General features: G+C 33.5%; 2 protein-coding genes and 2 long non-coding RNA genes across 9 annotated transcripts; all 4 read left to right on the top strand.

The window, feature by feature from the left end:
• Nucleotides 1–1,385: 1,385 nt before the first annotated feature.
• On the top strand, nucleotides 1,386–5,773 carry LOC127125534 (uncharacterized). 6 transcript variants are annotated; one of them, XR_007804679.1, is made up of 4 exons: nucleotides 1,386–1,589; nucleotides 4,659–4,703; nucleotides 5,201–5,407; nucleotides 5,490–5,773. It is a non-coding gene; the product is annotated as an uncharacterized LOC127125534 (long non-coding RNA). The 6 variants fall into 6 exon arrangements; XR_007804680.1 differs by lacking the exon at nucleotides 4,659–4,703 and adding an exon at nucleotides 1,699–1,743; XR_007804681.1 differs by lacking the exon at nucleotides 1,386–1,589 and adding an exon at nucleotides 4,441–4,549.
• On the top strand, nucleotides 2,882–3,433 carry LOC127125553 (uncharacterized). The gene is made up of 2 exons (XR_007804703.1): nucleotides 2,882–2,979; nucleotides 3,074–3,433. It is a non-coding gene; the product is annotated as an uncharacterized LOC127125553 (long non-coding RNA).
• A 7,984-nt stretch (nucleotides 5,774–13,757) lies between the features above and the next one.
• On the top strand, nucleotides 13,758–15,343 carry LOC127125532 (uncharacterized). Its single transcript, XM_051054332.1, has 2 exons — nucleotides 13,758–13,846; nucleotides 14,089–15,343. The coding sequence occupies exon 2, from the start codon at nucleotides 14,131–14,133 to the stop codon at nucleotides 15,202–15,204; it is 1,074 nt and encodes a 357-aa protein (XP_050910289.1). The 5' UTR covers nucleotides 13,758–13,846; nucleotides 14,089–14,130; the 3' UTR covers nucleotides 15,205–15,343.
• Nucleotides 15,344–15,529: 186 nt separating this feature from the next.
• LOC127125533 (protein root UVB sensitive 3) lies at nucleotides 15,530–18,247 on the top strand. The gene is made up of 10 exons (XM_051054333.1): nucleotides 15,530–15,681; nucleotides 15,826–15,889; nucleotides 16,240–16,323; nucleotides 16,617–16,699; nucleotides 16,803–16,932; nucleotides 17,041–17,133; nucleotides 17,282–17,420; nucleotides 17,521–17,561; nucleotides 17,653–17,840; nucleotides 17,945–18,247. The coding sequence occupies exons 1-10, from the start codon at nucleotides 15,649–15,651 to the stop codon at nucleotides 18,041–18,043; spliced, it is 954 nt and encodes a 317-aa protein (XP_050910290.1). The 5' UTR covers nucleotides 15,530–15,648; the 3' UTR covers nucleotides 18,044–18,247.
• The last annotated feature ends 3,121 nt before the right edge of the window (nucleotides 18,248–21,368 follow it).

Below are 21,368 nucleotides of genomic sequence, written 5' to 3'. Positions count from 1 at the left end.
ATGGAGTACGGTGTCTATGTTCAGCATACTTCTGAAGGAAATATGACTCTGGTATGTTTATATGTTGATGATATACTGCTGACTGGAAGTTCTGAACAGGAGATAGCCAAGTTCAAGAAAGTTCTGATGAATGAATTCGAAATGACTGATCTAGGCAAAATGACATACTTTCTAGGGATGGAGTTCAGATACTCTGAGAAAGGTATTATTTTGCATCAGCTCAAGTATGAATTAGAACTTCTGAAGAGATTTGAACTGAAGAATTGTAAGATTGCTGTCACACCTTCTGATACAAATCAGAAACTGGATTCTGACTCTGATGGAAAGGATGTGGACGCTACAACCTTCAAACAGTTGGTTGGTTCTCTAAGGTATTTGTGCAATACCAGACCTGATATTTGCTATTCAGTTGGGATGGTTAGTAGGTTCATGAGTAAACCTAAGTGGTCCCATTACCAAGCTGCTGTCAGGATTCTGAGGTATATCAAGGGAACTCTGAAGTATGGAGTATTATTTCCTTCTAGAAGAAAGGATGAGTCAGAACTTCTGAGTTATTCAGATTCTGATTGGTGTGGAGACAGAGTTGACAGAAGAAGTACGTCTGGGTACTTATTCAAATTTCTGGGAGGTCCCATTTCTTGGTGTTCCAAGAAGCAACCTGTTGTGGCGTTGTCAACTTGTGAAGCTGAATACATTGCAGGTGCTGTTACTGCATGCCAAGCTGTGTGGATTCTGAATCTATTGCAGGATCTGAAGATTAAAGTAAACAAACCTCTGAAGCTGATGATTGACAACAAGTCTGCAATCAATCTTGCCAGAAACCCAGTGTTGCATGGGAGAAGCAAGCACATTGAGACCAAGTATCATTTTCTGAGACATCAAGTTCAGAGGGGACTGTTAGAAGTTGTGCACTGCAGCACTCAGAAACAGTTGGCAGATGTTCTGACAAAAGCTATCAAGACTGATCAATTTCTCAGATTAAGGGATGGAATTGGTGTTACAAGTTTTGATGGAATATGAATTAAGGGATGGTATTAGAAGTAATTCATATTTAATTGTACTATTTTCTTAGCCCCTAAGTTTGTTAGAGGGTATTTTAGTATTTTATCCTATTCTAGTAACCCTAGTTTTAGCTTATAAATAGGGTGACAATCATTGTAACTTTTATCATGTTTGTAGCCGTCATTCTCTTTATAATAATATTCTACCTTTGCACCAACAAAGGGTAACCCCTAGCCATATATTTCTGTTGCATTTCTGAGGGACAACCCCTAACTAATTTGAGTTGCATCTGCACGTTATCCCATCACCTGAGCGCACGTCAGTCTCTTTAATAAAGTCATTATAATTTGTGAGGAGCTACCCTAACTATTTATTATCGTTCAACTGGCATGGGGAGCCCCCTCAAATACAATCATATATTTGATGCACCACTTTCATTTCCACATTCCTCCACCTTTTCAGCATCTATTTCTCTTTCTACTTGTCTGGTTTTTTCATTTCCCCCCAATGTCACGTCATTAACCTCACTCTTCCACCACCAAACTCATAATTTTCATCAAAAAATCTTCAACAGGCTTATTTAAAAGGTATTTTTTATAAAAAAAATCTTTTGATATTTGGATTATATCAAATCCCGAATTTTAATATATTTTATTCATTTTCTATTTTTTTAATAAATATTTAAACTTTTGCAAGGAGAATAAAATCAAAGATTCAAAGTTGTTTAATTTTTCCTCTAAGGTACACATTTCTTCTCCATGTTTTTTTAAAATTTGAATATATGAATCTTTGAATCTTTTGTCGTTATTAGTTTATATTTGTTGGATATTAGTTAATATATGTTAATATTTGACTATGTTAGATATATTAGTTAATATGCTGAAATATATATATATATATATATATATATATATATATATATATATATATATATATATATATATATATATATATATATATATATATATATATATATATATATATATATATATATATATATATATATATCGGTGACTCATCCGATTCTCAATTCAATCAATTTGATCCGTTGATTCAATCCGATTTTTAAAATCTATCACTTATTTTCCAATTGGAGTAGATATTAAACATGAATATTTAAAAAGTAAAATGCTTCTAACTAAAAATACTCTTACAATATTTCTTAGAAAAGTTGTAATTTTAATAATACTTAAATAATAAAACTAATTTAATAAGAAAAATCAATAAGAATTAAAATTTTCAATCATATTATAGTATAATTTATATTTCTTATAAAATTGAGGAAGAGAAAGTGATTAGTTATAAACAAAAATAGTAATGATGAATGTCATGAAAATGATTTAAATCATTTGTTTGAAATTATGTGTCAATCTCTTATTATTAAAATAATATTTAATTAATTATATAATTAATATTAAAAAAATAGTTGACATGCATTCTTAGATCTTATATTAAATAATTAGTGACTAAATTATATTTATATTTATAGATAACAAAATATATTTTATTACTAATTAAAAAGAATTATCTATTTAAATATATTTTTAATCTCTTACTAAAAATAGTATTGAAAATTAAACTACCAAATAAATTTTTTCAATTTTCACATTTCAAAAACAATTTTTAAAAACTAGTGTATAAATAAAATATTAATATTTATTACCAATTATCTCATTAGAAGTCAATACTTTATATTTTTTTATTCAATTTTGTAAAGGATATATAAAGAATAAAACATATATATTTTTTGCATTTGACTATATATTCAATTTTAATAATCTTTATAAAATAAAATAAAATAAAATTTTAATATTTATTACCATTAAGATAACTTTTTAGCCTATATAATGAAAGTAATGTTAGTGTCTTGTAAATAAAACGTAAACACATAAGGTTAAATTCAAAATATGACTTCTAAAAGCTATCAATCTTCTTATATTCTGGTTATTTTATGCATGAGTTTTATTATGATATCTTGTAAGTAGATTTTTTTCTATCTTTTGTAATATATTGTTTAGATAAATAACTTACTAGATTTAATTGAAAATGTTATTGTCTTTGTTTGATTCAGAAATTGTTACAAGTTTGAAGACTCCAAGATTAGTTGAAAAGCCAATATGTATTCGTGGGAGTGACGTAGACCCAAGATTTTGCTGCATAGGGAGTTGTAGTCCCAATTGTTCTACTGATTGCATCAATAAGGGATATGTAAAAGGTGGACAGTGTAATTCTAAACTTGGAAATAAGTGTTGTTGTTTTGTATAATGAGTTACAATGTATCTCTATGATTGTTGAAAATAAAAGATGCACTTTTTCTTAATTTTGGAACTTAAAGTGTATTGGAAATAAGAACTTTATGTTTTATTGGAGAACCATCAACTTGATTATGAATAAAACCACCTTAAAATGTATGAGTGTTTTCAAGGTGATTTGAATGGTTTTGAAGAAAACATTATAATATAAATTGTTTGGTTCCATTATGAATAACTATTTAAAAAATTTAATTCAACAAATTCAATTCAATATGGTTTATTTTCAATCAATTTTAAGGTATTAAAATTGACATATTAAATTTTTTAATTCAAATATTATAAATATGCGGCAAAATAATAAGCTTGGTTTAAAATATAACATTTAACATATTAAAACTTAAAATTAGAAAATGAAATTCATCGAATATATTTTTAAACATTTTTTAATGGAAATATAATATAATTGTTACACTTGAATTTTTCAATTAATAGAAAGTCAATAAAGAATGTTAATAAAAAGACATTTGTTGTGAGAAAGCATTAATAAAGTGTTTTAAAGAGGGACAAACTGATAACGAGGGATCAACCGAGTTGTCCACTACAAGAAATTGCTTGATTAGTCCGGGGCATTTGTGAGGTGAAAAACCTCTCACTAAATTTCTATATTGTTTGGGGTTTATCCCATTGCAATGCATAAAATAAAAAAATTAATAAAGCAAATTGTGTGGGGCAACCCCTCCAAATCTTAAGAAGGGATATTTTAAATTTTGAAATTGACCATTTTTTAGGGGAAACCCCTAGCTAAAAGTTTCGGTAACATTAGCAAGGGGAAACAGAAACCCATAGCTAATAGTTTCAACCATTTTAAAATTGTCCTGTCACAACTACTTTGTGTCAGTCACTTTAATTAAGGTGTTTACATTTGTGAAGGGTAACCCCTAGCCATATATTTCTGTTGCATTTCTGAGGGACAACCCCTAACTAATTTGAGTTGCATCTGCACGTTATCCCATCACCTGAGCGCACGTCAGTCTCTTTAATAAAGTCATTATAATTTGTGAGGAGCTACCCTAACTATTTATTATCGTTCAACTGGCATGGGGAGCCCCCTCAAATACAATCATATATTTGATGCACCACTTTCATTTCCACATTCCTCCACCTTTTCAGCATCTATTTCTCTTTCTACTTGTTTGGTTTTTTCATTTCCCCCCAATGTCACGTCATTAACCTCACTCTTCCACCACCAAACTCATAATTTTCATCAAAAAATCTTCAACAGGCTTATTTAAAAGGTATTTTTTATAAAAAAAATCTTTTGATATTTGGATTATATCAAATCCCGAATTTTAATATATTTTATTCATTTTCTATTTTTTTAATAAATATTTAAACTTTTGCAAGGAGAATAAAATCAAAGATTCAAAGTTGTTTAATTTTTCCTCTAAGGTACACATTTCTTCTCCATGTTTTTTAAAAATCTGAATATATGAATCTTTGAATCTTTTGTCGTTATTAGTTTATATTTGTTGGATATTAGTTAATATATGTTAATATTTGACTATGTTAGATATATTAGTTAATATGCTGAAATATATATATAAAAAGGAATAGTTCAGTAAGGGAAGAGGAAGAGGAATAGGAATAGTTCAATAAGGGACACCAATAAGAGTTCAAAAGGTAACCTCTTTTTGTTTTATTAATTTTTGTGAATCCATGATAATCATGAGTCAGAGATGTGATTATGGAGAAATTTGCAATTTTTTTAGAAATAAATATTTGCTCTGCATTTGTGTGGTACTAAATAAACAAATGTTGTCACGAGTGATGTTTGAGAAAGGACATGATGTCTGAATAACACATGGCTCCTATATTTTTTATTTAATTTTTTGGGGTACATTTTGTTTGGTTGAGATAAGAACAAGATGTGTGATTATTATTTGTAGGAGACGAGGAACAGAGAAACAGCAATGAGAAAACAGGGGAAAGTGTACAATGTAACGGAATATCCAAGGAAGGCAGTGAACAAAAAGAAGAAGACATTACATGTAAACGACGTCGTTTGTAAGGCTTCTTTACCAACGAAACTTCCAAAACCAGTTGATGAAGATCTCTACAAAATCTCTCCAGAACTCCTTCGCACAACCAAACGAGTTCGTCACTTTTTGTTTTTTTAATATTAAATGTTGAGAATTGTGTTATTGGTGATTTGATTCATTAATTTGACTTGTGCAGAAGAAAATGTTTGGTTTCATTTCCATGTGTCTGCTGCCTACTGCATGTGTTTCATGACCAATCAATTACGTTGCCGACAAGCATCAACGAAGATTTTTATTTTTAGGTTTTTTTGTTAGTTATGCTGCTGGCTTTGTAATGCTTGTTTTCTTGTGCATTCAAAGGTGGATGATTTTTTATTTGAATGAATTAATGTACAAGTCATTACTATTACTATCTAATTGGATGTCATGAGCTTGATTGTATTCTTTATTTAAAGGAATGGAGTTATTTGAACACTCAAATACTTTAATATTGGCGTTTGACATTGTATACCAGCATCATGTACAAATATCATTTATAACGGGTGATGGGACAAAAGAAAAGAGAATAAAATAATAAATTATAAGAAATCCTATAAAAAAAATATAAAATTGGATAATTCAGTAAGGGACACCAATAAGAGTTCAATGCACCAATGTTTTTGACGCACTAGGGGTTGAGAATGATCATGTGGTGTACCAAGATATTGGAAGATGATGCTTGCTTGGAACATTCGGGGGATAAATAAAAAGGGTAAGCTCAGAGAAATTAGCTCCCGTATCCTAGAGTTCCGACCCAACATTGTTATCTTATTGGAAATTAGGGTGAAGAAAGATAATGCTACTAATATCAGGAAGTTGCTTCATCTTTAAGGTACTTATCTTGAAAAGTTTGCTAATCATGCTAATGGTAGGATTTGGATAGCCTGGGATAATACTTCCGTTGACATTAGGGTCATTAGTAGTACTAGCAAATTGGTTCACTGTGGTGTGTATGATCTTCAGGGAAAGTTTCAATATTGGCTAACTGCTATCTATGCCCTTTATACCCTTGATCAAAGAAGAATTTTATGGAAAGATATTGAAGTTAATCGTGGTCAACAGTAGGGTCTTTTGTGATTGCTTGGTGACTTCAATAATGCTACGAAGACTCAAGATAGAATTGAAGGTAAAATGGTTACAGTAGTCGAGTACATTGATCTTGCCTAATCACATTTGATACCAAGTGGTCCGTCAGATCTTAAACTAAACTTTTGATACCATATTAAGAAATATAGTTAGACCTAACTCAATCTACACATATGCGTGCCATATATTAGGATTCTAAACAAATTCAAAAAAATTTATTTTCTAATTTTAAGTTTTAGTATGGTATATTTTAAGCCAAACTTATTATTTTACTGCATCTTTGCAATATTATAATTAAAAACTTCAATTTATAAATTTCAAATTCTAACATTTTTTTCAAAATAAATCACATTAAGTTAGATCTATTTTGATCGGGCTTTAGAAATAACTATTCAAAATTGAACCCTACAATATAAATTATTATCTTTATCTCAAAACTGTAGCAAACACCCATACTAATTTGTATAATTGATTTCTAATGAACAAATATAAATCTTAAAGTGCTTTTATTCCTAATCAAGTTTACGGTTCTCAAATAAATAGTTCTTACACACTATAAGTTCTAAAGCCAAAAATAAAACGCATCTATATATTTTCAAGAATTATAGCAAGAAATTGTAACTCATTATACTAAACAACAACAACACTTATTTTCAAGTTGAGAATTACACTCTCCACCTTGTACGCATCCCCTCATTGATGCAATATATAGAACAGTCAGGACTACAACTCCCTATGCAGCAAAATCTTAGGTCTACGTCACTCTCATGAATATATATTGATTTTTCAACTAATGTTCAAGTCTCCAAATTTGTTACAATATCTGAATCAAACATAAATAGTTATTTTAAACATATAAGTTATTTATCTAAAAAATATACAAAAAAAAAGATAAAAAAGAAATTCCACTTACCTAATATCATTATAAATTCATGCATAAAACAACTAGAATATAAGAAAACTGACAACGTTGAGAAGTCATATTTGTTGGTGCAAAGGTAGAATATTATTATAAAGAGAATGACGGCTACAAACATGATAAAAGTTACAATGATTGTCACCCTATTTATAAGCTAAAACTAGGGTTACTAGAATAGGATAAAATACTAAAATACCCTCTAACAAACTTAGGGGCTAAGAAAATAGCAAAACTAATAAATATGAATTACTTCTAATACCATCCCTTAATTCATATTCCATCAAAACTTGTAACACCAATTCCATCCCTTAATCTGAGAAATTGATCAGTCTTGATAGCTTTCGTCAGAACATCTGCCAACTGTTTCTGAGTGCTGCAGTGTACAACTTCTAACACTCCCCTCTGAACTTGATGTCTCAGAAAATGATACTTGCTCTCAATGTGCTTGCTTCTCCCATGCAACACTGGGTTTCTGGCAAGATTGATTGCAGACTTGTTGTCAATCATCAGCTCCAGAGGTTTGTTTACTTTAATCTTCAGATCCTGCAATAGATTCAGAATCCACACAGCTTGGCATGCAGTAACAGCACCTGCAATGTATTCAGCTTCACAAGTTGACAACGCCACAACAGGTTGCTTCTTGGAACACCAAGAAATGGGACCTCCCAGAAATTTGAATAAGTACCCAGACGTACTTCTTCTGTCAACTCTGTCTCCACACCAATCAGAATCTGAATAACTCAGAAGTTCTGACTCATCCTTTCTTCCAGAAGGAAATAATACTCCATACTTCAGAGTTCCCTTGATATACCTCAGAATCCTGACAGCAGCTTGGTAATGGGACCACTTAGGTTTACTCATGAACCTACTAACCATCCCAACTGAATAGCAAATATCAGGTCTGGTATTGCACAAATACCTCAGAGAACCAACCAACTGTTTGAAGGTTGTAGCGTCCACATCCTTTCCATCAGAGTCAGAATCCAGTTTCTGATTTGTATCAGAAGGTGTGACAGCAATCTTACAATTCTTCAGATTAAATCTCTTCAGAAGTTCTAATTCATATTTGAGCTGATGCAAAATAATACCTTTCTCAGAGTATCTGAACTCCATCCCTAGAAAGTATGTCATTTTGCCTAGATCAGTCATTTCGAATTCATTCATCAGAACTGTCTTGAACTTGGCTATCTCCTGTTCAGAACTTCCAGTCAGCAGTATATCATCAACATATAAACATACCAGAGTCATATTTCCTTCAGAAGTATGCTGAACATAGACACCGTACTCCATCTCACATTTCTGAAAGCCTTGCTTCTTGAAAAATGAATCAATCTTCTGATTCCAAGCTCTGGGCGCTTGTTTCAATCCATATAGAGCTTTGTATAATTTGTACATCATCCCTTCATGGTTCTTTTTCACAAATCCAGGAGGTTGTGACATGTAAACTTCTTCTTCTAATGGACCGTTCAGAAATGCAGATTTTACATCTAAATGTATCAGAGGCCAATTCCTGTTAGCAGCTATTGCAATCACCATTCTGATTGTTTCATGTCTTGCTACAGGTGCAAACACTTCAGAGTAATCCAGCCCAGGTTTCTGTAGAAATCCTCTGGCTACCAACCTTGCTTTATGTTTGCCAATTGAACCATCTGGCTTTAACTTCTGCTTGAAAACCCATCTGACGCTGATGGCTTTCTTGTCTTTTGGAAGTTCTGTCAGCTTCCAAGTCTTGTTTCTCTTTATAGCATCAAGTTCTTCTTTCATAGCCTTCAGCCAGAGCTTCTGCTTAAGAGCATCTTCTGTACTTATGGGTTCAGAGTCTACTAACATGGCACACTGAATAACTTCTCCTTCAGAGTCTACTTCAGTGTCTTGCAGCATGTCAAATTCTGCATATCTTCTGGGGATGTTTCTGATTCTTTGTGGTCTCTGAACTTGTTCAGAGTCTTGAGCTTCAGAGTTTCTAGCTTCAGATGGTTGACTTCCTCCAGAGCTTTGATCATCTTCAGGGTCTGGCATATTTCCAGAGTCTGAATTGCCACCAGAATCTGGATTACCATCAGAGTCTGGGTCATCAGAGTCTGGATCATCAGAGTCACCTTCATCTTCTGAGTCTTCTCCAGAGTCAGAATCACTATCAGAATCAGAATCAACGTCAGAGTTTACTCCAACTTCAGAAATTCTTAACTCTGACCTTTCTTCAGAAGTTCTAACATCAGAATCAGATTGAGACTTATCCCAATTCCAAACTTCTGATTCCTTCACAATCACATCTCTGCTGAATTCAATTTTATTGGTTTCTGGACAATAGAGCTTGTATGCACCTGTACTGTGGTACCCTATCAGAATCATCACTTTGCTTCTATCATCCAGCTTCTGTCTTCTGGCTTCTGGAACATGTTTATAGCAAACAGAACCAAACACCTTCAGATGACTAACACTTTGCTTATCTCCAGTCCACTTCTGTATTGGAACTATTTCCTTCAACTTCTTCGTAGGACATCGGTTGAGTACATACGTTGCAGTGGCAACAGCTTCTCTCCAGAGCTTCTGAGGAAGCTTCTTCTCCTTTAGCATGCTTCTCACCATATCAAGCAAAGTGCGGTTTCTTCTTTCAGCAAGACCATTGTGTTGAGGGGTATAAGGAGCAGTAACCTCATGCTCAATTCCATTCTCCTCACAGAACTTCTGGAACTCTTTGGAGTTATACTCACCTCCACCGTCAGTTCTAAGAATCTTCAACTTCTGACCACTCTGATTCTCAGCCTTCATTCTGAACTTCTTGAATTCATCAAACACCTCGTGTTTAAACTTAATAAGGGATACCCATGTTATTCTTGTGAATTCATCAACAAATAACACAAAGTATTTATTCCCTCCAATCGATGCTACTGGAAATGGACCACACACATCAGAATGTACAACTCCCAAGGCATGTTTTGCTCTTGGAGCAGTTTCTGACGCAAATGGCAATCGTGGTTGTTTTCCTTCCATGCAAACTTTGCATGACTTTTCAGGCTTCTTAATTGCAGGAATTCCATGTACCAACTTCTTTGAATTCAGATGTTTTAAGCTTCTGAAATTCAAATGACCAAATCTTCTGTGCCACAGCTCACTCTCCTTCTCAGCACTTGTTGCACTAAGACATTCTGAGTCTGTAGTTCTGACATTCACCTTGAATGTTCTATTCCTTCCCTGTTCTGACTCCATAATCAACTTCTAATTGCAGTCATACAGCGTCAGAAGATTGTCCTTCATGGTAACTGAAAAACCTTTCTCAATTAATTGTCCCACACTCATCAGATTGCTTCTGATGCCAGGTACATACCACACGTTCTGAATCAATGCTGTTTTCCCATTGTTCAGAATCACTCTGACATTTCCCATACCTTCTGCATTAAGATATTTGTCATCAGCACATCTGATCTTTGTCCTCTTTTCAGAGTCAAAGTCAACCAACCATTTCTTGTTTCCAGTAAGATGATTTGAACAGCCAGTGTCCATATACCACCAGTCTATCAGATCCATATCACCAGATTCAGAGGCCATCAATAGCACAAATTCGTCATCAGAACTTCTGGCTATATTTGCTTCTTCTGATTTTCTCTCCTTGTTTGACCAACAGTCTCTAGCAAAGTGACCAAACTTCTTACAACAGTAACATTGGATTTTCTTCTTGTCATACTTCTCTTTTCCCTTCTGAGCATTCTTTTGTCTATCAGAGGTTGAGCTTTCTGACTTCTGACCACCATCAGATCTTCTCCTGGCTTCTGACTGCTTCTGATACCTCCTATCAGAAGTTGCTTTCAGAGCCTGCTGCTCTACTTCCCTTTCAGAAGTTCTCTCAGTCAAACGCAACTCTTGCGCTTCTAGACTGCTCTGCAGCTCTTCACTTCTCATGGTGCTCAGATCTTTGGAATGTTCTATTGCTACCACAATGTAATCAAATTGAGAGGTAAGGGATCTCAATACCTTCTCCATGATTGTTTCTTCAGAAAGAGTTTCTCCACACGCTTTCATCTCATTAGTGATCAGAATCACTCTGGAGATGTATTCAGAAACTTTCTCATTATTCTTCATGTTGAGATTCTCATATTGCTTTCTCAAGGACTGAAGCTTCACCTTCTTCACTGATGCGTCACCACCATAACATCTAACCAGTGTGTCCCACGCAGCCTTTGCTGTCGTTGAATCTGCAATCTTCTCAAACACATTTACATCAACACATTGATGAATGAAGAACAATGCTTTCTGATCCTTCTTCCTTACTTCCTTCTGCGCGTTTTTCTGTTCATCCGTCGCATCTGCTGCTACCGGAACATAACCATCAGTGACAAAATCTAGAACATCTTGAGCACCGAACAGTACACGCATTTGGATCATCCAACGATTCCAGTTTTTACCGTCAAATACTGGAAGTTTGGTGTTCATGTTGCCGTTTCCGTTCATCTTTCTACCTTGCACAGTACACTCAGATTTCTCACACAGTGTTTCCCAACCCACAGAATTAAAATTCTGATCAGATTTTGTTCAAGATTCAACACGAATCTAAGAATCAAAATCAAACACACAAGACCCACGTTCACTCGTGTTTCCCGTGTTTCCCAATGAATCCGAACCGGAGCTCTAGATACCAATTGTTGGTGCAAAGGTAGAATATTATTATAAAGAGAATGACGGCTACAAACATGATAAAAGTTACAATGATTGTCACCCTATTTATAAGCTAAAACTAGGGTTACTAGAATAGGATAAAATACTAAAATACCCTCTAACAAACTTAGGGGCTAAGAAAATAGCAAAACTAATAAATATGAATTACTTCTAATAATTATGAATCAAACCACCTTAAAATGTATGAGTGTTTTCAAGGTGATTTGAATGGTTTTGAAGAAAACATTATAATATAAATTGTTTGGTTCCATTATGAATAACTATTTAAAAAATTGAATTCAACAAATTGAATTCAATATGGTTTATTTTCAATCAATTTTATGATATTAAAATTGACATATTAAATTTTTTAATTCAAATATTATAAATATGCGGCAAAATAATAAGCTTGGTTTAAAATATAACATTTAACAAATTAAAACTTAAAATTAGAAAATGAAATTCATCGAATATGTTTTTAAACATTTTTTAATGGAAATATAATATAATTGTTACACTTGAATTTTTCAATTAATAGAAAGTCAATAAAGAATGTTAATAAAAAGACATTTATTGTGAGAAAGCATTAATAAAGTGTTTTAAAGAGGGACAAACTGATAACGAGGGATCAACCGAGTTGTCCACTACAAGAAATTGCTTGATTAGTCCGGGGCAACCCCTCCAAATCTTAAGAAGGGATATTTTAAATTTTGAAATTGACCATTTTTTAGGGGAAACCCCTAGCTAAAAGTTTCGATAACATTAGCAAGGGGAAACAGAAACCCATAGCTAATAGTTTCAACCATTTTAAAATTGTCCTGTCACAACTACTTTGTGTCAGACACTCTAATAAAAGTGTTTACATTTGTGAAGGGTAACCCCTAGCCATAATTTTCTGTTGCATTTCTGAGGGACAACCCCTAACTAATTTGAGTTGCATCTGCACATTATCCCATCACCTGAGCGCACGTCAGTCTCTTTAATAAAGTCATTATAATTTGTGAGGGGCTACCCTAACTATTTATTATCGTTCAACTGGCATGGGGAGCCCCCTCAAATACAATCATATATTTGATGCACCACTTTCATTTCCCCATTCCTCCACCACTTCAGCATCTATTTATCTTTCTACTTGTCTGGTTTTTTCATTTCCCCCCAATGTTACGTCATTAACCTCACTCTTCCACCACCAAACTCATATTTTTCATCAAAAAATCTTCTATAGGTTTATTTAAAAGGTAATTTTATAAAAAAAAATCTTTTGATTTTTGGATTATATCAAATCCCTAGTTTTAATATATTTTATTCATTTTCTAATTTTTTAATAAATATTTAAACTGTTGCAAGGAGAATAAAATCAAAGATTCAAAGTTGTTTAATTTTTCCTCTAAGTTACACATTTCTTCTCTATGTTTTTTAAAAATCTGAATATATGAATCTTTGAATCTTTTGTTGTTATTAGTTTATATTTGTTGGATATTAGTTAATATACGTTAATATTTCAATATGTTAGATATATTAGTTAATATGCTGATATATATATATGTGTTGGATATTAGTTCAATATGTTGGATATTAGTTTTAATATATGTGTGTATATATATACATATATATATATATATATATATATATATATATATATATATATATATATATATATATATATATATATATATAATGATACCGCTTTTTGATTAACAACATCCTCAAAGATTAACGAGACTTTCTCAGTCGGTAGTGAAGAACCTAACAACATCTTCTGCATTAAAGGGATCTCTCAGTCGGAAGTGAAGTACTATAAATGCTGAACTGAGCGCAACACTGCAATTCTCTGTTGTTAATCGTGAAATGCGGAGGTTCGTTTCTTACTCCAAATTTCTCACTTCCTTTCACTCACTCTCTTCGTTTAGGGTTTTCTCTCATTCTCAATATTGGAAGGAGCAGCCCGTTACCGGCTCCGTTCCGCCCTTCGCACCCGCCATTGACGGCCCTTCTTCAGTCCCCTCTCTCTGCCAGAACCACCGTTGTAGGCGAGGACCTCCCTTCACTATGTTGTTCATTAATATGTCTTTTTGATTAGATTCAGTTTTCTTTTCAGGCTGTTTGATTTGTAGAACAACATAAAACCTATTAGTTATTTATGGTTTCAATCCTCAAATTCCGTAGAATCTTCTACACAATAGAAGCCACACGCAAAGAATCATATGGTGCTTTGAGACACTGTCATTCTGAGAAGCTATGTAGAGTAGGGCTTTTCTGGGATTTGGATAACAAACCACCCAATTCAATTCCACCCTATGAAGTTGCCAATAAGCTCAGAGTAGCTGCAGCTTCCTTCGGGGTTGTTCGCCATATGGTGGCTTATGCGAATAGCCACACTTTCAGCCATGTCCCTCATGTTGTTCGGGAGAGTCGGAAAGAGAGGCAATTGTTGTATAGTTTGGAGAATAAGGGTGTGATCAAACGTAATGAGCCTCATCTTTGTCGTGTTTGCGGGAGAAAGTTTTATACTAATGAAAAACTTGTTAACCATTTCAAGCAGCTGCATGAGCGTGAGCACGCGAAAAGGGTGAATCAGATAGAGTCTGCTAGAGGGAGTAGGAAAGTGAAATTGGTGGGAAAGTATTCTATGAAAATGGACAAGTATAAGAAGGCTGCAAGGGCTGTTCTGACTCCTAAAGTTGGGTATGGTTTGGCTGATGAGCTGAAACGGGCAGGGTTTTGGGTTCAAACCGTGTTGGATAGGCCGCAAGCTACAGATGTTGCGCTGCAAAAGCATATGGTGGATATGATGGATCACAGGCGGGTTGAGTGCGTGGTCCTTGTATCAGATGATTCTGATTTTGTTGATGTGATAAAGGAAGCAAAGTTGCGATGTCTCAAGACTGTTGTTATTGGGGATATTAGTAGTAACGGAGTCTTGAAAAGGACTGCCGATACTGCATTTTCCTGGGAGGAAATTTTGATGGGGAAGGCTAAGAAGGAGGCTGTATCGGTTATGGAAAATTGGAAAGATCGTGATATATTGAAAAGGTTGGAGTGGACGTACAATCCAGATGTGGATAAAAAGAAACTCAACATGGATGATGCAGATGCTGAAGCATCTGGAGATGATGATATTGAAGATATCTATGATGAAATTGATAATGACTACAATGATGACAAAGGTTCTTGGTGGAAATTAGACTCCGATGATAATGATGTTACAAATTGATAATCACTGAAAGCTATCCATCTTACATGTGAAGCTCGTCAAGAAAGCTACTGATATTGTAGATTTTAAGTAGATCAATGCCAACCTAATGCAATTCTTGATAGTTATATATTATGTTTGGTTTGCTGCTTTCCAAATACATATTTCAGTTTTTCAATCATGATTTTACAATTTAAATTTGTTTGTGTAAACTCTTGTCTGGTGTTCAACACGAGTCTGTGTCAGTGTCAGAAACCGACACATGTGGTTACTTTCATTTTTCAAATTATTATTAATGTCCCAACGTGTGAGTATCATGTCTGGTGTTTGCATGGTGTCGGGCTTGGGGCTGTTTGTCTTTTTTGGTTTTATTTTGGTAAGTTGCTTTTAGTGTTTCTTAGGCTGCATTGTGTTGGTATTGAATGTTGAAACTATTTCCAGTGGTTTTTGAGAGATCTAACTGGCATGGTTGGAGGAATCTTATTCACGTTCTACCAGGTCTGTATCTCAAATGAAATTATAGTTCTTATTAATTTTGAAATGAAATATGCAGCAATAACTCTATGCGGGTTCAATCTCCACTCAAATGATTCTGAAAGCATGATTTATTAACTATATTTCTATTTATTGTATATGCTGCAGGGATCAAATCTTGATAGTAATGCAAAAATGTGGCGTCTGGTTGCAGATCTCATGAACGATCTTGGTAGATTATTTGACACTTCGTCTTTTTATAGAAGAGATTTGTGTAACCATGTTCTTTATGAAAATTTTCCTGTGATGTATAGGCATAGGCCAATAATAGTTTAACCGATTGAATGTTAGTTTCATAGTATATCAATTCAAGGACTGAGATTGGAAATGAATCTTGAGGCCTACATGTGCATCATTCTCCCCTTTCGACCAAACAACATAACACTATTTGGTCGTAAGGGGAGAATGATGCCGGAAGGCTTCAATATATCTTTTATTGATGCTACATTGTTATATTTGATCGTCTACATTGCAATCTTTGTATCTCATATCAATCTGTTAAGTTGTATGAACCGATTGCAGGTATGCTAATGGACCTCATTTCACCATTGTTTCCATCAGCTTTTGTTTTTATTGTTTGCTTAGGAAGCATATCAAGATCTTTCAGTAAGTTCCAACATTTCTTTAACTTCAAAAATAGATCTGTAACATAATTTATTAGTTAGTTTCTGTAATTTTTTACTTCTCTTTAGTTTCCATGTCAGTAATTTTGTAAGATAAGTTGATGTTACATTATAGACTAAACCATTTCCTAAGAATTAAAGCTGTTAAACAGAAATATATGCTTGGAATTATCCAAAATCAGGATACTCTTTTTCTTCTTTTATTTCCCGATTGATATCGTATTTGAATTTTTTTTAAATTAATATTTTGCTTCTTAAATCATGATTTTGAACTAGCCGGAGTTGCGAGTGGAGCCACTAGAGCAGCTTTGACTCAACATTTTGCTCTTCAGGATAATGCTGCAGATATATCTGCTAAGGTATAAATTGTATTAATATTAACTGTTTAGATTATCATTAAGTCTTTTATTTAGTAGGGCATTAAAAATAGAGATATTTTGATTTGTGAACATACATCAATAGGAAGGAAGTCAAGAAACTGTGGCTATGATGGTTGGCATGGCACTGGGAATGCTTGTTGCTCGCATTACTATTGGACACCCACTAGCAATTTGGTTTTCTTTTTTGTCTCTGACCATGTTTCATATGTATGGTATGTTTTCAAATTGTAATTTGTTTTTATGCATTCTTTCGAGTTTTGGAATTGTGAAGAACATTAAAAGAAAATGAGGCTATATATTAAAAGCTTGTTTCAATGTAGCAAACTACCGAGCTGTTCGATGCTTGGCACTGAACTCACTAAACCCTGAAAGAAGCTCTATTCTTTTGCACCATTTCACCGAGACTGGCCAAGGTATTATCTGTTTCCATTTTTACGACTTATCTTTGATGTTAGAGTTAGCACCCTGTGAAAGAGAATGTTATTTCCAATTTAGAAACTAGCTTATTCTGTTCTCATTGTTTCTCTCTATATTAATGCCTGCTTCTAAACTTTTTGCCAGTTCTCTCCCCTAAACAGGTCTCTTCACTGGAGCATGTTTTACCGATACAACTAACTCCATGGCATTCAAAGAAGGCTAATTCATTGGATACAAAAGTACGTTTAGGCACAAGGATTTCTTCATTCGATGAAATGGAAATGTGAGTTTCTAAAATTTAGTCCGTGCCCTCATCATAGATAACAAATTTCTTCTTTGAAATGCCATTCATAAAGCTTACTTAGAAAACTCTCTTTGTACAGTAAGGAGCATTTGCTTTCGGTAGCATCTTACTACACAAAAGGTTAATTTCTCAAAAAAAATTCAACTACTTGCTTTCCGCTTCTTACTTTAAGTCTTAAAACCTTATTTCGTTTTCTCGATGCTGTATTTAGCCAAGTACTTACTAGTGGAAAAGAAAGGAATCGTTAACGTTATTGTTCATAAAGATTCAAATGGCGCTGATATCCTAAAGTCCTTTATTCACGCTCTTGTCCTTGCAAATAATGCTTATAAAAGCAAATCTTTGCATTCAGACAGCCAAACATGGATGGAAAATCAGTATGAAGTATTTATTCAGAAGGTACATATTTGAATATGGATGGAAAACTAAGGCATCGTCTAAATAACTCGGTTATTGTAAGATTCTTTTGAAGAGTTTATCGAAACTGAGTCTGTTTGGTACAGGTCAAGTCATTAGGGTGGAAAACAGAACGGCTCCTATCGTCACCTATCATATGGAGAGCAAACTGGATACACCAATCAGCGACCGAAAAAAACGATTAGGCGAAGAGGAAGCTAATGGAAGGACTCGATGGACTGAGTTATTTATGATTGTACAACATGTTTATGGTTTTATTGAAGTTCTGTCAAAATAGAGAAATTTGATCATGTAACTGTCAAAATACAAATTATATGCTTTAAAATAAAACAAACTTGTAATCACTGAGAGATGTGATATTTGATGAAAAGAAAAGTTGGAACTAGAAACTAGTCACGGTAAGCAGAAGTTCTAACAATGAAGATATGTATGAAATGATATAAAAGTTGTTGTATTAAAAGAAGACCAACTGAAACACTGAGGTTCCTGAAAAAAGTTTAAGATCAAATAGGACTATAACTCAATCAATTAGGAGTTATGATGTGTTTCCTAATCTAGTAATCACATAAGACGATTACTTAGTTAATAAGGTCACCACTGCAGAGTTAGAGCCAATTAATTTTAATAAAGCTTTAAATGGTTTAGTATTCAACCATGAAACTCAAGAATATTGACAAGAACAATAATGTGTGGAAATAACAATATAGAGATTGGACTATGCATCTAAGTAGATGTAAAATTTATTGGAGATTTCTTAATGCACCTTATATATTATTAGGGCACCACGTGAAAATACAAAAGTGTTTCTAAATTTCGGAGTTGCATCTCCAAAAGCATCCCAAACACACGCGATCTAACCCAATTATTGAGCGTGACTTTTTTTTGATTTGGAGATGTATCTTCTGAATCTGTCCGTAGATGCATCTCCGTAGCATACTGAGACAGAAAAATAAAAGAAAAAACTATAAAGTTGTATTTTAACAAAATAAAATGACCATTCATAACATAAAATCAACATTACAGGTGATGTTAACATACAATCAGACATTATATTTCAATATTCAGGTGGACGATACAACATCTTCACAATTATCTTTGATCGGTCTTGAAATTGTCGCTTCCACCTCGATCAGAACTTTTGTTTCGAAACGGAAAAATATATTCCACATAGTCCTTACATTTGCATTTGTCTTAATCTCATAGTTGTTGAATTCAATCTTGTCTTCGTTGTTAATTGACAGTGAACGATATTCGAACTTCACAATTTTTCAATTTTCTCGGTAAGGTAGAAGATTATGCACTTCGTATTGCATATCTGCAAAAGAGGTGTACTCATTGATCTTTAATTTCCGCCTGGGTGTTGCGCTGGAAAAGGAGACATTTGTGAAATATCAGATTATTTTCATTTGCGGCATTTTATGTTTATATGAAATAAAAAACATGAGTCTATATTTATAAAAGTTGTAGACAAACATGAACATAAAAAAATTATATCGAGATTCCGGAGATGCATCTCCGGTACCACCCTATTATCTTATTCTGGAGATGCATACCCGAAACTTCTTCTAATCTAAATAGAAAACATAATCTGTGTGTTTTGTTTGGCAAATGGACAATTTTTTTGACAAACATCACAATGGATTAAAATATTTGAAATCGTATATATTACACTTCATTAATACTAGTACACAATTACATACAATTAATTGATGACGAAAAACTAAAAAGAATAGAAAGATTTTCCGTCGGCTAAATCTATAAGTATGGGTGGTCCCCCTTTGAATTTTGTGCATTTGATTCTCTTTCAATGCCACTCAATTTGGTGAAGTCTTCATCCTTTCCACAAATTGATCCGGCCAAGTCTCGACTTTTGTTGTTGAATGAGTCGTTCACTCCGTTGAACAAAGTGTCGTGATTTTGAAAGCCACCCAATATACATAATACGATCATTTGATGAAATACAAGAATGCAGATTTGGAGTGAAAATGTTGATTGAGAATGAAAGGATTTTTGTAAAGGGTTTGGAGTTGAAAGCAAGTATGGGTTTGCGATTGTGCAGGTGAGTGTTTTATCAATTTATTTCGGAAATACAACTCCGTAAATACCAGACATGCAAAGGTGACAGATATTTCAAAATTCCGCCCCAAACCTCCGGAGATGCATCTCCAGAATATCCACTGTGTTGCTCAAATATCAATATATTTGTTGAAAATACCCGAAGATTCATCTCCGAAATAAAATTTTGTTTTACTCTTAGGTCACACTCATTTGATGCGTCATAAAGTGGTGCATGGTGCCTCCAGTTATGTATCTCCGGAATATGAGAGACATTTTCAGTTTTCTATAGAGTATTCTTCCACCCAATAGAATGAAATAAGAAATTCCCAAATCTATTTCCTTAAATGAGCCATTAAAAAAATCAATGTATCTAAATTATATGCGGTTCAAATATATTAATTCTTCAATAAATTTAAAAAATAATTTTTTTATTATATTAACTATCAGAGATAGTATAGGATTTGAAGTGGAAATTTAAAGTTTGGAATAAAATAATTGACACTTTCCTCCTCAATTAATGTACATCAGAAGATTGTTAGTATTGTGTCTATATAAGAAAAACAAGCAATAAGAAGTTGTTAATATTGTGTCTATATCATTGGAGCAAATGAAGAGGAGTTAAAAGCCTTCAAGGTAGTCATAATGCAAAGTTTGAAATGTCTGACTTTTAAAACATGTCATATTTATTGGGAATGGAATTTATGTAAATAAGCATAAATATCTTTCTAAAAAAGAAGTATGTTGAATATATATTGAAAAGGTTTCATTCAAGCGATTGCCATGCTACAATAACTCCAATGGAACGGGGAGCACAATTGGGAAAAATACACAACTTCAGTTGATGCATCACTATACAAATAAAGCACTGGCTCCTTCATGTACTTATGCAATACAAGGTTAATAAAGTGTAGTCTTGACGAGAAGATTCATGGAATAGCCAAGAATATGTCATCTAATGATTTCAAAAAGGGGCACTCGGAATGTTAAAGGCACAATTGTGGAATTTGATACCAAACCAGACGGATAGTAAAGGAGATGCAATTGCATATGGTTACTCAAATTTGGAGGGAGAGGTGATAAGATGACAAGAATGATCCAAAAGATAAAAACAAGAAAAAGTAATGTAGACTATCTATTTATGATTGATGGAACACCAATCTCAGAGAGTTCAAAAAAGAAATCAATAGTTACTCTATCATATTGTGAGATAAAATATGTTGTAGCCTCAAAGCTTGTCAATCACAATGGATTGATATGTTACTTGAAGAATTGAAGATTCATGAAGCTGGAAGAATAAATTTGCTAGTTAATAAACTTCACAATTTCTTTTGGTAGCTCATTCTGAGTCAAATACCAAACAATATGTATCATCCATCCCCTTGCATTATCCAATGTCATAACTTCTTCAACCTCTGTACTCGGTGCTTCTAAGGTCTCTTGAATTACCGTCTT

The sequence above is a fragment of the Lathyrus oleraceus genome, chromosome 3, assembly GCF_024323335.1.
Source record: "Lathyrus oleraceus cultivar Zhongwan6 chromosome 3, CAAS_Psat_ZW6_1.0, whole genome shotgun sequence".
NCBI classification, from domain to species: domain Eukaryota; kingdom Viridiplantae; phylum Streptophyta; class Magnoliopsida; order Fabales; family Fabaceae; genus Lathyrus; species Lathyrus oleraceus.
The sequence above is the reverse complement of the archived record's forward strand: the minus strand, read 5'-3'. Positions and strand labels throughout refer to the sequence as shown.